This window comes from Gymnoscopelus microlampas (genome assembly GCF_963454915.1).
Source record: "Gymnoscopelus microlampas genome assembly, chromosome: 21".
NCBI classification, from domain to species: Eukaryota; Metazoa; Chordata; class Actinopteri; order Myctophiformes; family Myctophidae; genus Gymnoscopelus; species Gymnoscopelus microlampas.
In genome coordinates, this window is record NC_139958.1 from 4,829,111 (window position 1) to 4,845,685 (window position 16,575).

Here is a 16,575-nt window from a genome sequence, read left to right on the forward strand (position 1 = left end):
TAACTTCCTGTTGATTTAGGTTTTTTTATTAGGAAGAAATCACGGACTGTATCTGTGGATCCGGATCCGGATCTTCAAATAGTAAAATCAACAGGAAGTTGACATTTTTATTTAAAAAACAAACAGTACTGGATTTGGTGATGTCCTGTATTGTCTGAATCAGCTTTGTAGTTACATCATGGCAAGGTAACTACACAACCCAAACCAAAGTGGTCTTGCCCTTTAAACGTTTTAATTTCATGGACCCCCATAACTCTGAGTGTGTCCAAATTCAATTTGGTTACATTTCTACACTCTCAGAGTTACAGACCTATTCGGGGTTCCTAACCCTGGAAGAACCCCCTCCTCCTCAAAGACCCCTGGGGGTCCGCCAGCAGCAGACCCCACTTTGAAGAACCACTGAGTGACATAAATAAAGCATAACGCACCACTGTGTTCGGCCCCCAGACGCAGCAGCAGCCTGAGGGGGAACACCTTGGCCCAGGGCACCTCCAGCCTCTGGATCAGCAGGCCCACGAGGACAGGCTGGGGCGGCAGGGTCAGGCCCTCCGTGGGCTGACACGTGGGGGAGAAGAACAGCATGCCGCCGTGCTCCTTGCTGCCCAGGAAGCTGCTGGTGAACGTCACGTTGCCCAGGGCCTCGATGAACTTACCTGCAAAACAGTGAAAACATTAAATAAGTAGTTCATAACCACATGAACCCTAGCGTCCCTACATGACGTTGTGAACATTTGGACATACAAGGCCCAGAGATTGGGTGTAGAGGAGGAAAAGGAGGGGACCAAGTACAGGCCTTTGGGAGACCCCAGTCAACGAAGTTTTTGATTGATTGAATATTTTATTAGGCAAAAAAATGTAAAACAACACATTTACATTTAAAATACTTTGTCTAACAGGTCCGTTCATAAAAGTCCTTGCGGACTTGTTTCCAATGAGGGCCTTGGTATTCAATTCATAGACATAGAAGTATATAGGCTTCAAATGGTTCAATGGTTTATTTTCATATCATTTTATGAAAATAAACTGATATTGTTTAGATATGGACTAGTATGTAAATATCAGAAGTTGTCCGTTATCTGTAAGCCTACCTTTAACTAAAAACACTAATGTCAGTGAGTAAGAAATCTGGGAAACCCCTTCAGTAAAAACGAATCTTTTGCCTCTGGGGTCACGACCTCCTTCCTTAAACAGGAATTTGGGTTTTTGCTCCTCCCCTTTTTTTAGTCCACTTCCTCCCGGTTGCTTCTGTGTTTATTCCTACTAACAACAACGCTACATGTTTCAGGCAGCGGTGCTGACAGATTCTTCTGTTAGCAGAACCTTTCTTGAGAGATTAGTGCAGAAGACAAACAGTAGTAAATGAGTTTGTGTGTAAACATGATTCAGCACCTTTCTGGGCGTCCTGGTAGATGCTGAGATACAGTGTGAAGAGGTCTTTAGGGAGCGTCTTCTCCTCCGGTAGACACTCCAACAAAAACACCAGCTCCTTCTGGCCCAGAGCCTGCAGCCCACAGGAGACCAGACACCAGCACCTCCTGCTACAGTCTGACAGGAGAGGAGAGGAGACGCACCATGAATTAAACTACAGTATGACAGGAGAGGAGAGGAGACACCATGAGATAAACTACAGTATGAGAGGAGAGGAGACACCATGAGATAAACTACAGTATGAGAGGAGAGGAGACACCATGAGATAAACTACAGTATGAGAGGAGAGGGGACAACACACACAAAGCTACAGGCTACCATTAGTTTTCAATGGAAGCCTCCGACATGAAGATACAAAGTTACATCCGACATTTGTAGCTGCTTCAAAAGCGACAACAGATACTGTACAAAGCTACACAAATCCAAGTGGAGAGATAGCTTCAACTGCAGCTACAAAGCTACAAAACGACTAAGTGTTGCTCTCCACACAACTCCTGCTTGTAAAGGGGGAAATCATTATTTCTGTCCGCTAGTTCCAGTTCTTTTTAACCCCAGGCTTTATTTTCCTTTATATTTCTCTTGCTTGCCGACTTAACAATTAAACAGCAACTGGCGACTGACTAGCCACAGATGATGCTGCTCTGCTTTGTAGCTTTGTGTCTGCCAGTGTGAACAGAGCGTGAAGCTTCATTCATTTATTCTATGCTAATGTAGCATGACTGTGTCATGTAGATCGGCTGTTATTGGCGAGAGACACAGTCGCACAACGAAGTATAAAAGCCTGATTCATATTTCGCTACAAGGCGGCAACGCAGGGCAAAAAATAGCCGACGTGTTACAGCTCAGGTTGAGAGCTACAGTAGACAAAGCTATTTTCGGGCAACGCCGCCGCCGTTGAGACGGAGCATAAATTAGGCTTAAATGAGGATACAATTATCAGGCTGAAATCGGGGTTGAATTGACTTTCAAACAATGTAAGTATAATTCAGGCTTAATATTGATGAGTCACTTGTGACTTGATGTGTCACTCACATGTGACCAGTTTGACGTGGACCAGCAGGTTAGCGTTGACGACGAAGGTCAAAGGGCGCGGCCCTCCCTCCTCCAATAGCAGGAGGATCTGGCAGGGGGCGGGCCCCTCCTCGACCAATACGTCTGCAAGAGAAACACACAACAGAACGCTCTCTAGTAATGATGACCATAACATTTTCAATGTGCCATTTAACCACAGTAAAAAAAATGAATAAACAGACTATGAATAAAAACAGAAAATTGTCCATCTACTTTATGTAAACACACATGCTCACTCGTTTTTACCATACTTAACACACACTATTGACAGTTTTGGTTACATCTTGAAAAATGTTATATAAATCTTCGCTTATAGCGGTCCCCGGCATAATTTCTGATGGATGTCCACAGACACAATACATATCAATATGGGGGTCCTTGGCATGAAAACGTTTAAGAACCACTGGATGTAGCACACTGTTATTGCATCACAGTAAAGCGTGTGTGGTGTGTATGGAACGATTCACTAAACTCACGATACGATTCGAAACTCGATATTAGGTTCACAATACATGTTTTCACTTTTTTTTTTAACTCGAATCATTTTCCAGACAAATGACAGAAACATTTTTTCTTTTACTATTTCTCTTACACATTTCCAGTATGTTCTTCTCTTTTACTATTTTAGTATTTTACAATACTGTGTTTTTTCTTATCCTCTCTTCAATACAGTAGCAAATGACTGAAAACTCTCTATCAATTCTCTAACAAAGATCCTGTATTTTCTTTTGCACATGACTTTTCACATATCAGTGACATCACTGACGAATCCTTGGTATCTTTATAACCAGCTTTGAACATAATGGCGTACGTCCGTGCTACTTCCGGGTTGCATGAACAGTGACATCACGGTCCAATCCTTGGTATCATGATCCTAGCCTTTCAATGTGTCTGTGTTTAACCAGCGGCATTGCTCCACGCTGTATTTGGATTGTTTCACACTCGCGCTAATGAAACACTAAACGGGATTATTATTTCATGTCAACATTCAAGTACAACTATCAGAATATGTAAGCCAGGTAAAGTAATGCGTCACTCTGCAATTTTAACTCAAGTTTTCCACCTGTCCAAATGTTTCTTCTGGATATTTTTCACATTGCGATTCATTTTTTATTAAATCAATTTAAAACGTCAACCGTTTGAATCGATTTAACCCATTGAGACCTGAAGCCGATTCTACATGTCTCCTAAATCCCAACAGTTTTCTGAAAAACGTAATGTTTCTATATCAGTGGTGCTCAATCTTTTTCATGTCAAGGACCCCCAAAACTATATGTATTTGGCCGCGGACCCCCATCAAAATGTTTTATTCCAGAGACCCCCCCAGAAGAAAAGATTTGAGTTAAAAATGTTCGCTTTAAAAATATATATATATTCAAAGATTTGCACACATTTTCACAATATTTCAAAAATAGCAGATCTACAAGCTCATAGGGCGGCACTCGGTGCCGCGCTATGAGCTTGTAGATCTGCTATTTTTGAATAGCCCAAAGTGTAAAATAATGCTTTTTAGCTCAAATCTAAAAATGACACAGTTCCAGGTCTTAATGGGTTAAATCGATTTACGATAAATCGTTACATGCCTAGTGCCAAAACAAAAAAGCAGATCTAAAAGTAGAGCTTACAGATCTGCTATTAGAGGAAAACAAACAACATGTAACCGTACTGTACCTCCCGGACCCTCCTCTCCCGTGGTGATGAGCAACGGGGGAAGCTCCTCCCCCTCGTTGTCGGGCAGCAGGCTGGGGGTCTTCCTCACCGAGGGTCCCACGCCACACAGCAGAGCGAAGTCCCAGGGTCCGGCCACCAGGGGGCGCACCATCTCCGCCGCTCCACAGGCCTCGGGCATGGAGGATAGGCCGTCTTCAGCCCCGCCCTCTGAGCCAGACTGGAAGGACAAAGGTCAGTTAGTACCGAGAGCCAAGACACTGATAATGAATGATGTAATACTTAACCCTTTAAGACCTGGAACTGTGTCATTTTTAGATATGAGCTAAAAAGCATTATTTTACACTTTGGCTATTCAAAAATAGCAGATATACAAGCTCGTAGCGCGGCACCGAGTGCCGCGCTACGAGCTTGTAGATCTGCTATTTTTGAAAAATCGTGAAAATGTGTGCAAATCTTCTGAATATATATTTTTTTAAAGCGAACATTTTTAACTCAAATCGTTGCTTCTGGGGGTCCCTGGAACAACATATTTTGATGGGGGTCCGCGACCAAATGCATATAATTTTGGGGGTCCTTGACATGAAAAAGTTTGAGCACCACTGATATAGAAACATACGTTTTTCAGAATACTGTTGAGATTTAGGAGACATGTAGAATCGGCTTCAGGTCTCAATGGGTTAATGAGGTGGTGTGTGTCTGGGTGGATGAATGCCAAAAAATATATTCAAACAACAAACACTAGATTATCATACTTGTGGATTTAGAAAAAGACATATATAAGACAGCACTGTACAGGCCACAGGTTTGGTGTTCAGGGACCCCTACAGGTCCTTGAGGGGGTTCCAGGGGGTCCCCAATTTCTGATGGGTGGTCTCTAGGATGTTAACAGTTAATCTATAATCGATTAACTGCTGTTAAGAATTTACTCGATTAAACTTTTCTTTTCTTCTTTTTTTGGCTAGTGACAGTTACAGGTATGGTGTGTGTGTGATATGAAATGTGAGTTTACCATAATCACAGTAATCCTTAATCATATTCCATCATATTCAAGGACTTTTGGAAAGAAATGAGACTCCATAGAGCCCTGCAGAGGGGAGGTGTGTGTGTGTGTGTGTGTGTGTGTGTGTGTGTGTGTGTGTGTGTGTGTGTGTGTGTGTCCAGCTGATGCTCGTTGATGCTCATTAATGTTACATACATCAAGGCAATTACGTTTCTGCACTCATTTTCGGTTTCGGCCAAAAATTTCCCTTGTGGTCCTAAAAAACGCTCGATCGATAAGGTTATCAACTATCAATTAATGAATGAATCGATAATTTGCATCCCTAGTGGTCTCAAAACATTTCCTCGGAAACCATGGCAACCCCGAGATGTCCTGACTCTCTGAACTATACCAAGGTATTTTCTCAATGGTTGGAAGTCATGCCCAAAACAGGGGACGCCATGTTGAGGGTGGTTGAATCTTACAGTGTGGGGGTCTGCGTCCTGGGTGATCATAACTCATGGTGTGATCATAACTTATCTGCGTCCTGGGGGCTCATAACACGTGGTGATCATTCATAACTTACGGTGTGGGGGTCTGCGTCCTGGGGGCTCCGGCGGCTGGTGTTCAGGGTCAGCTTGGTGGTGTCGGCCACCTCTCCGTTGGGCAGGATGCCGTCAGCGAACCACACCCTCTTCTGTTCCCGAGGACAACCTGGAGACAGAGACAAAACACAAGCAGACCTCAACACTCACACACATCCTCATGTAACACCTTCAAAACAAAACATCTGCACTAACTGAAATCTGACACAGTTCTGATTCAACTGGAACTACGTGTGTTTGTTATGAGAGTAGGACTGGGCAATTAACCAGGAAATCTATGAATTAATCGAAACCGACCTTTAGAACCAACACTGGTTCGACTTAATCTTGCTTATGTAGGTTCATCGACTACGGTAATCGAGAGGCAGGTTTTTTTAACCCATTAAGACCTGAGGCCGAGTCTTACTAACGTCTTCTAAATCATAACAGTTTTCTGAAAAACGTATGTTTCTATAATCAGTGGTTCTCAAACTTTTTCATGTCAAGGACCCCCAAAAATTATATGTATTTGGCCGCCGACCCCCCATCTAAAAATATGTTGTTCCAGGGACCCCGCCAGAAGCAAAGATTTGAGTTAAAAATGTTCGCTTTAAAATAATACATATTGAAAGATTTCCACACATTTTCACAATTTTTCAAAAATAGCAGATCTGCAAGCTCGTAGCGCGGCACTCGGTGCCGCGCTATGAGCTTGTAGATCTGCTATTTTTGAATAGCCAAAGTGTAAAATAATGCTTTTTTAGCTCAAATCAAAATGTGACACAGATGATTCTTCAGGTCTTAATAGGTTAAAATAACATATATATAACACGAAAAAAGTCGAATAGATTTTTTTATTATAATCAAACTAAATCAATTGGCATTATACAACGGTAGCATACAATAAATAGGAAAAATTGCCAAATCTACAAGCTCACAACGCGCCGCGAAAGCGAACTGCTGTGGGCTTCTAGATCCGCCATTTATAATCAGAATCGATTAATATTGGATTCCACAAGTTCACATGGCCCAGCCCTAGTGGTGGTGAGAGGTATATATATATATATTATAAGTGGGTGTTCGTACTGTCGCTGCTCGGCTGTTTGAGAACAGACACGGGCACCATGACGGTGGGCGGTGGAGAGTTTAGGGTGCCAGCGGCACGGGCCTGCTGCAGGGGGGGTATGGTGCTGCAGTATTCTGACGGGATGTTGGGGTTGGGGCTGGGGCCCGACGTGGGACTCATCATCCGCTCTAGGGCCTGGGCTACAATGGAGAGAGATGTCATTACTATCAGTGTTGATTCTTTCTCTACATCATCCAGCTACTAGGGCCTGGGCTACAGGGAGACAGATGTCATTATATCAATGTGATTCTCAAGCCGCGTCGATTTGAAGGACCCCCCCCCCCCCAGTTTGTTTATGAGAGATTATAGGCCACGGACGCGTGCTTCAGAATAGAGTACAGAAGTCCTGACGTCACTCGTTCATCCCCTGGTTCGTAAAGTAATTTCTCTATGGAGAATAACATTGGTTCATCTTAGAATCGTCTCATATAAGAATTGTGGTCCAAAAATAAACAAACTGTCTCTGCGATATTGTCAGGGAGGAGGTTCTGTATCGTTTATGATAGTCAGTCACTTATATTTGATAAAGTCTGTTTCTGGCAAAAATATGTAACTAATTCGGCGTAAGTAACATTATCGTTTTCTCACCGTCAGTTGATGCTTCATATCCATAAGAGTCAAACCGCTGGGGTTATTTGTTTATTAAACATAGTTCATATTTGACGCGATATTAAAGACGTCTATGGGGATTCAGAACGGGGGTGGAAAACCGCGAACCAGGTAGGATGTGTAAATTACATCAGACTTTGGTGCTCTATTTTGCCGCACTAGACCCTAAGGCCGCGCCCCTTGAACCCAAACACGCCCCCCCACGGCCGTCCTGACTGTTTGCTATGAGAACATAGGCTAACGCAGTTGTATATCAAGGCGATGACACAACGTAATTATTATATTTATATTCATATTACATAAACAACGTTCTTTAGCTCTTCTGTTTGCTGCAGCCTTTCACAGTTATTATTTCCTCCCTTTCTCTTCTGGATGATTTTCCTATGAATGGAAGTTAGGTCTCACTAAATTGTAGGATAATAATAAGTAAGTCTATATGTCACTCAACTTAATAATATAATGTAGTATTGAGTAGCCTATATAACGCCCCATCTTTGTAATTAATTAACATGCTAAGGTGCCTCATCTTTCTGCTATATTGCAGCTATTGTTAAGTTTTTTTTTTTATTATTATTTTTAAATAGCTACGCTTAAAGAGAACTAAAAATAGATAGGCTTATAGAGAACTTCCCCTATTTGTAGAATCACTTCTACAAATCAAAATATAATAAATAAAATAAATGGCATGTTTTTATTCTTTTTTGATTTGTAGAAGTGATTCTACAAATAGGGGAAGGCGTCTAGAAGCCTATCTATTTTAAGTTCTCTAAGAGCCTATGTGGGGGCGTGTTTGGACGCATCTCTGTCACTCAAGGCGGCCGTGGGGGCGTGTTTGGGTTCAAGGGGCGCGGCGTTAGGGGATAGTGCGGTGTAATTCTGAAGCACGTGGCCACGGACGGGACCCCCATTTGATAAAAATGTAATGCTTTGGAAAGTTACAATTTCTGATAGGTTCTCATATGGAGGTGTCACAGATTTATTACAGTTTAAATATGAATATACCCTCCTAGACTGACTTTACTGATATACACGTTTATACGGTTCTAAGATTGAATTGGTATCCTATCGTGTTCTGTGACTCCAGAGCCTGCTATGACAGCTCTACCGATATATATATCAACGGTTTGGCCTTCATGCTATATGTACTGCGGGAAGAGACACATATGATGGCCCCCATCCCCCATATCATGAGGACCCCCTTGCAGTGTTGATTTCGTCGACTAAAACTATGACAAAAATCAAAGCTAAGCTATAGGGCATCGCAGTTGCGGCCACTTCCTGGTGCCACTGCAAAATACTCAATGCATTTTTCCCATTGACTTTTCCAAAAATATTTATATCAATTAATTTAAGCCTAGAATCAAGCCATCCAGGATCCTGGTGAATCATGACCATAAAACGTTTTTTTTCTGTGATTTTTTAAAATTTTATATTTAATGATATGATATACTATATTTAATAAATACCCTTTGTTTTGCCGTTTTCATTTTTTTTTCCACATAATCAAACGTTTTATGGTCATGATTCACCAGGATCCTGGATGGCTTGATTCTAGGCTTAAATTAATTGATATAAATATTTTTGGAAAAGTCAATGGGAAAAATGCATTGAGTATTTTGCAGTGGCACCAGGAAGTGGGCGGGAACTGCGATGCCCTATAGTGACTGAAACTAAGACTAAATATGTTGACAATTTCATCAACAAATAAAAACTAGACTAAAATGTTAGTGAGGGATCTAGTGGAGAAGAGATCCAGTAGAACTAAAAGACAAGTCATTTTATGTTTGGTTGCGCTCAGGTGTTGCGCTCTGAAAATAGCAGATCTACAAGCTCACAACGTGTCGCGCTGCGACGCGTTGTGAGCTTGTAGATCGGCTATTTTCAGCATGCAACCAAGTCTAACATCAGTCATTGTGACGCCATCAAGGCACCGACACAATATATTTAGTCGACTAAAACTAGACTAACAGTAAAACATTTCAGATGACTAAAATATGACTGAAACTAAATTGAATTTTATTCAAAAGACTATGACTAAAACTGAATCAAAATTTGCTGTCAAAATCAACACTGCCCCCTTGAAAAGGAGACGCTGCATCACACGGGGCTTTATTTATCCTCCTCATGGATATTATGGATATTTCCTAAGATGATGCTTTTCACACTGCAGAGAGCAGTATAAAATATGAGCAGCACATGCATGTCATCATTATGAACAACAGGCTCTCCTCCTGTTTGGGACAGTAACTATACATGTAGAGGTACAAATAACACCTTTTAATGCCAGTATTCAAGCACTGTGAAAGAAACCTTGTTATCTCCATCTGTTTATGTTTTATGTTTATATATATGTTTTCCTCATAAATGAAAGACCTTATTTTTACTTTAAAAGTAGCTAAAATAGCTGATCTATAAGCTCACAAAGAGCCACGATGTGAGATTGCAGATCAGCTATTTTCACCTATAATGAAATGCGCAAAAATAGTGACGCCAGGCTTAAAAGTAGTAAAGTCCGTCCGTGTGTTTTATGAATATTTAAAAGGTAGGGTAAGTGATTTTCTTTGGTTAAAATAAGTGTTAAATATCTCTATATTCTGATAGTACTCATTGCTATAGAGTGTTTGTTCAGTATTAGGAGTCTCCTTGTCTCTCCAGCTCTTTATAAAACAGAAAATGCATTTTCGTTTCAGTTTCAGTTTCATTTCCAATTTTATCCAATCAGGACAGAGAACTCAATCATGATATAGATTAAACAAGTGAAATTGTAAGTGATGACACTAAGAAATGAGCAGACAAAATTGGAACTGGAACACTATAAAAATGAAGCTTAAAAATGGGTACTTTCTCCTGATTGGCTGAGATTTTCACACCTACCGGAAAATGTATTTTCTGTTTATTAAAGAGCTGGAGAGACGGGGAGACTCCTGTTACTGAACAAACACTCTATAGCAATGATTACTATCAGAATATAGTGCTTTAACCTTTTAACAAAATACTTTTTGTTTTAACCAAAATATATCACTTACCCTACCTTTAACCAATGAAAAGTATTAACAAGAGCGTATGACTAAATATGAACTACTTAGATCCATTGAATCACAGATTGTATAACCGTTTTGTAAATACAACAGCAACGATGTACTGTCTGTGGAGTCTATCTGCTGTCTGCCTGACCTGGATTTACTGTCTGATGTCTGCAGCTGCAACGTGGGGGAAAAAAACACTTTATAACCTATTATGCAAAAAAACATGTCAATAGAGACACACGTTTCAGCTGAAATCCTACAGATTTGCACGTTTCGTTTAGTGACATGGCCTACGCTACATCAAACACACGAGTCACATGGATTAAATCAGTGGTTTTTCAACCCTTTTCATATCAAGGTCCATTATTTATTCTGCATTTGAGCCACGGAACCACCGTTATGATGAGATTTAGACTCTCAGACCCAAAACTTATACAAATATTTTGTTGTCGTTGGATAAGGTTTTGTCCACAATTCCATCCATGCTGTATTGATGTCGGTTCCATAGGAGAGATAACAGGCAAACGTTGATCAAAATAACAATTCTTCTACATGCTCTAATTGTGTGACTTTTTGTAAATTAAGTAATGCGGATGTTTAAGAATACTGTAACTCTTGAGAGAGTAAAATGAAATGCAGAGGACAAATCTCAGATCTTTAACTCTCTCAAGAGTTAAAGATCTATAAGGGTCCATTTGGTTTCATTTTACTCTCTCAAGAGTTAAAGATCTATAAGGATCTATACGGATTGACTGGGTTTAAGTGCATAGATATTCATACACTTTATCACTGCATAACTCACAAATACCCCCCGTAGAAATAAATATAATAAGTATAAAAGGTAGAGAGACCATCTGGGAACGAGAGAGGGTCAATACATCATAAAAGTGTCTGTGTGTCCCTGAGCCGGACCCTTAACCCCTAACTGCTCCTATGGGTGCAGTATTAACCCATTAAGACCTGAGGCCATTCTTAAAAATGTTTTCTAAATTCTAACAGTTTTTTGAGCTTGTAGATCTGTATTTTTGAATAGCCCAAAGAAATCTAAAGTGACACAGATGCGTTCCAGGTCTTAATGGGTTAATAGCACCTCCTGCTCCTAATAGTTAGGATGAGAACCTGGGTGCAGTATTAATAGCACCTCCTGCTCCTAATAGCTGGGATGAGAGAAATGCAGAGGACAAATCTCACACAGTGTGTGTGACTGTGCAATGTGCAGTGTTGATTTAGTCCACTAACACTATGACGAAAAATGTTGGTCGACAACCTTTTTTCACTGACCAAAACTAAATAATAACTAAATGAAAACTAAGCTATGATGACTACAACTAAGGCTAAATATGTTGACCATTTCGTCAACAAATAAAAACTAGAGTAAAATGTTCTTGAGGGATCTAGTGGAGAAGAGATCCAGTAGAACTAAAAGACAAGTTATTTTATGTTTGGTTGTGCTCGGGTGTTGTGTTCTGAAAATAGCAGATCTACAAGCTCACAACGCGTCTGCGACGCGTTGTGAGCTTGTAGATCGGCTATTTTCAGCATGCAACCAAGTGTAAAATCAGCCATTACGACGCCATCAAGGCACCGCCAACATACATTATAGTCGACTAAATCAACTGTAGATTTAGTCGACTATAATCTTATGATATTTAGTCGACTAAAACCAGACAAAAACTAAGACATTTCAGATGACTAAAATATGACTAAAACTAAATGGAATTTGATTCAAAAGACTATGACTAAAACTAAATCAAAATTTGCTGTCAAAATCAACACTGACAATGGGTGATGACAAAAATAGCCCAAAAGCATTGGTGACTGTACTGTGTACTGTGACTAGATTACGATTAATCCATTAACTCATTGAGTGCCAGAATTTTTTATTTTATTTAAACGTTTGGCAATTCTGGCACTCAATTTTACTACCTATGAGTATGTAAAAGAACAGAAACGAATAAACAAAAAATATTTAAAAATTATGTTGTCCCAGTGCCAGAGTTTTTTTCACAGAAAACAAAAAGTGCTTAGGAAGCGAGATACAGCCTTTTTCAGTTCTAAGTTAAACAAGGAGTGGATGGAGCTGCACACCTTCAGATGATGATATCTTGGGTTCTGAACATGTTTTTCAAAAAAAAAAAAAAAAAAAAAAAAATTTGTTTACTTATGCTAATTTTTCAAAAACACGTGAAACACGTTAATGGCACGTTGAGCCATAGCGCTAAAAACACGTGAAACACGTTAATGGCACTCAGTGAGTTAAGAACGGGGGAAAGCATCTGTGACGTTTTTAGATTTCTTTGGCAATTAAAAAAAAATGCAGAAATACAAGCTCATAGTGCCACGCTATGAGCTTTTAGATTTGCTATTTTTGAAAAAGTGTGTGCAAATCTTTGAATATATATATATATTTTAAAGCAAACATTTGTAACTCAAATCGTATTGCTTCTGGGGATTCTATTAATGTCTTCTAAATCCTAACAGTTTTTTTAAAAAACTGCTATATCAGTGGTGCTCAAACTTTTTCATGTCAAGGACCCCCAAAATTAATTATGTTTTTGGCCACGGACCCCCATCTGAAAATATTTTGTTCCAGGGACCCCCAGAAGCAAAGATTTTAGTAACAAATGTTCGCTTAAAAAATATATATATATATATATTCAAAGATTTGCAAAAATGTTCAAAATGTTTAAAAAAAATGCAGATCTACAAAAGCTATTTTTGAATATCCCAAAGAAATCTAATAAATGACACAGATGCGTGCCCGGTCCTAAGACAATTCAGAGAGCAACACGCAAAAAAAATGCTTCAAGTAGTAAAACTATTTCTACATAAGTAAAAGACAACAATCATCCAGGTTTAGTAAGTAAACAGCAAGCCAAAGAACTAAACCTTATTTTACAACCTATCAGTGAAAATTCTGAGACTGTTCTGCTCATAATCATGTCAAACAGGTCATTTTGTCAAGCCTACGTATATAGCCTAGACTCCTTCTCCCTGATTTATACTTAGTCATGTGAAGAGATGTGGCGCACCAAAAATAGCCGATCTACAAACTCGCAACGCGTCGCATCCGCGACGCGTTGCGAGCTTGTAGATCTGCTATTTTTTTTAGGGCTCGACACCATCGCACGACAAAGTATAAATCAAGCAGCAAAAGAAGAGACGTTTACAGTATTACACAGATACAAAGCCTCGGGTCGGCTGGTTCCTTACCTCATGCTCACTGTCTGCCAAAAAGCTCTCAAGCAGCCCGAACCCCCCCTCCATCATACCCAACCCCCCCTCCATCGTAACGAACCCTCCCTCCATCCTACCGAACCTCATCCCTTCCTCAAACTGCTTGTTTATGTTTACCAGGCAGACTGTGGGTCTCACTCTCTAGCACAGATAGCCCTGCTAGCCTGCTGCTATAGAGCCATGTTATCCTTCCTCACTCTGGCTAACGGGTCGGTGTGTGTGAACTGAACCCTCATCTCAACACCCTCCTCCATATACTGATAGGAAGGAGGGGGGCGGGGGGCGGGGGGGGAGGGGAGGGTAATGCATCATATGGTACAAACAGCTCTCACAAGCCAAAAAAAAAAAAAAGGTACACACACAGACTTCTTGGGCGCTCTCCCAGTGTGTGTGTGTGTGTGAGCATCACGTGCACACACACGAACGTACACACACGTACACACACACACACGCGCACACACACTCCGACACACACACACACACACACACACACACACACACACACACACACACACACACGCACACGCACACGCACACACGCACGCACAGGAGCAGTCAAGGACATATAGGAGTGTCCTACAACACCCCCTTCTGCATCCATCTCTCTCTCTCTCTCCTCCTCCCCCAATCTCTCTCTCTCTCTCTCTCTCTCTCTCTCTCTCTCCTCCTCCTACCCCTCCTCCTCCCATCTCTCTCTCTCCCTCCTCCTCCTCCTCCTCTCCTGTGTGTTCATGCAGTTATTGTGTCTCTCATCTCTAAAGCACAGGAACAACAACACATTGTTGGGACACAAGGTTTTAAAGCAGTGATTCTCAAGGTTTGTTCATTCAAAGACCCCTAGTTGATATGAATTATTATTATTATTATTTGATTATTTTCATCTCTACTGGGACCCCAATCTGCACTGCAGAATCCTCAGTGTTAACTAGTATAAAAATGGAACTAAATAGACCTGTAAAGGGTCCATATATTCATTCATATATGCGTTGTTGATATAAAGTAAGAAGTGCGTTGGCCCAGAGGTTTCCTTAGCGTGAGGCAGTGCACCCTATGGACATGATGCTAGGATGTCACATGATGTAATATAGGGCTGGACATGATGCCAGGATGTCACATGATGTAAAATAGGGCTGGACATGATGCTAGGATGTCACATGATGTAAAATAGGGCTGGACATGATGCTAGGATGTCACATGATGTAAAATAGGGCTGGACATGATGCTAGGATGTCACATGATGTAAAATAGGGCTGGACATGATGCTAGGATGTCACATGATGTAAAATAGGGCTGGACATGATGCTAGGATGTCACATGATGTAAAATAGGGCTGGACTAGCCCCTACGGAACCTCTCCCTCCGCTGTACGTTGTATAGCTCCGAGATGAGGTCCCTCGTTAGTTACTGCCGTCTGTTTTCGAAATGGTCGCACGTCGTCCACTTTACATGTTTCTTACCCCTTTCTGCACATCGTATCCAAAAAGTAAAGCATTTCCGCCACTCTCTCAGATGTTTGAAGTTTTAACGCGCCATAAAAGCTATCCAACGGGTTGAAGAAAGTATTTAATTTGCCTCGGTTTTCATCCGGTTCCATAATATTTTGCATTAGAAGATGCAATTCAACATTTGACCAGTAGGGTAAAAAGTAATGTTATCTCTACGGGCGCAACTCTTGCGCAATGTCTTAAAAACCATGTAACCGGATGAAAACCGAGGCAAATTAAATACTTTCTTCAACCCGTTGGATGGCTTTTATAGCGCGTTAAAACTTCAAACATCTGAGAGAGTGGCGGAAATGCTTTACTTTTTGGATACGATGTGCAGAAAGGGGTAAGAAACATGTAAAGTGGACGACGTGCGACCATTTCGAAAACAGACGGCAGTAACTAACGAGGGACCTCATCTCGGAGCTATACAGCGGAGGGAGAGGTTCCGTCGGAGCTAGGGCTGGACGTGATGCTAGGATGTCACATGCAGGGGTCGCGCTAGGATTTTAATCTGCCGGTCCTAATGTCCGGAAGGATTCAAATTTACCGGACATCTGACAAAAATAACGGTCATAATTATTTGTATGCATTAATGACAAGCAGGTGCGTAAATACAGCATCACAATTCGGCCTACAGCATTATATTTTGGATTGAGCTATTTGAACATGAACCATCATAATATACACATTTTATATAGCAGGGTCATCTTACACAAATACATTAATTACCTACATTACCATTTGCGCATGCTGCGTGCGTAATGGTTTCTCAATAATCAATTGCATTTGTATGCATTTCCTAATCAAAGGGCACTGCACAAAATTGGGCATTTCAGATGATAACGTGGCTCAGCTGACCTGTTAATAAATATAGACCACTACTCACTCACAGGAGGTTATACTGTATAATTAGACAGTGGATGCGGTCCGTGCGTCTAGTTGCAGCCGTGGGAAAGTTGATGAGTTGTGAGAATCTTGTCGTCTCCTCATAGAGCGATTCAGTTCAAAGTGGTAACGTTTTAACGTGTCCACCTCATAGAGTTAAAAATAGGTCCACGATTATGATTAACGTCATGTTTCACCTCGATGCCATAGTTGCAGTAGCCTATAGCTGTTGTGAAGAGTATTTACTTTACGCATCTATGTTAGATTTCATCTTCAACCTGCACTGTTGTTAAACTGTACTACTGTAGGGCAACTTGCCAACTTTACTCACAAGTGCCCTTGTATTAGCCTAGTATCTGTGACATATTCTAACTTGATACAACTTGTGTGTGACTGGCTGTTAAATACACAACTTTATATAATGTAACTTGTAACCGGACCGCCGATTGCCGACACCGCTGGCTACGCAGCA

At 40.9% G+C, this 16,575-nt stretch overlaps 1 protein-coding gene across 2 annotated transcripts in view; it reads right to left on the reverse strand.

Moving 5' to 3' along the window:
• The window catches only part of LOC311038115 (uncharacterized protein), a 45,049-nt gene that overhangs the window by 8,271 nt on the left and 20,203 nt on the right, over positions 1-16,575 (reverse strand). The window contains exons 6-11 of one of the 2 annotated variants that reach the window (XM_084047458.1): positions 6,820-6,999; positions 5,736-5,863; positions 4,171-4,387; positions 2,461-2,583; positions 1,390-1,545; positions 429-653 (exon numbers count right to left, since the gene is read on the reverse strand). In XM_084047458.1, the coding sequence (XP_083903584.1) occupies positions 429-653; positions 1,390-1,545; positions 2,461-2,583; positions 4,171-4,387; positions 5,736-5,863; positions 6,820-6,999 (1,029 nt within the window). The remainder of the gene's footprint in view (positions 1-428; positions 654-1,389; positions 1,546-2,460; positions 2,584-4,170; positions 4,388-5,735; positions 5,864-6,819; positions 7,000-16,575) is intronic. The other variant, XM_084047459.1, reaches the window with a different exon arrangement.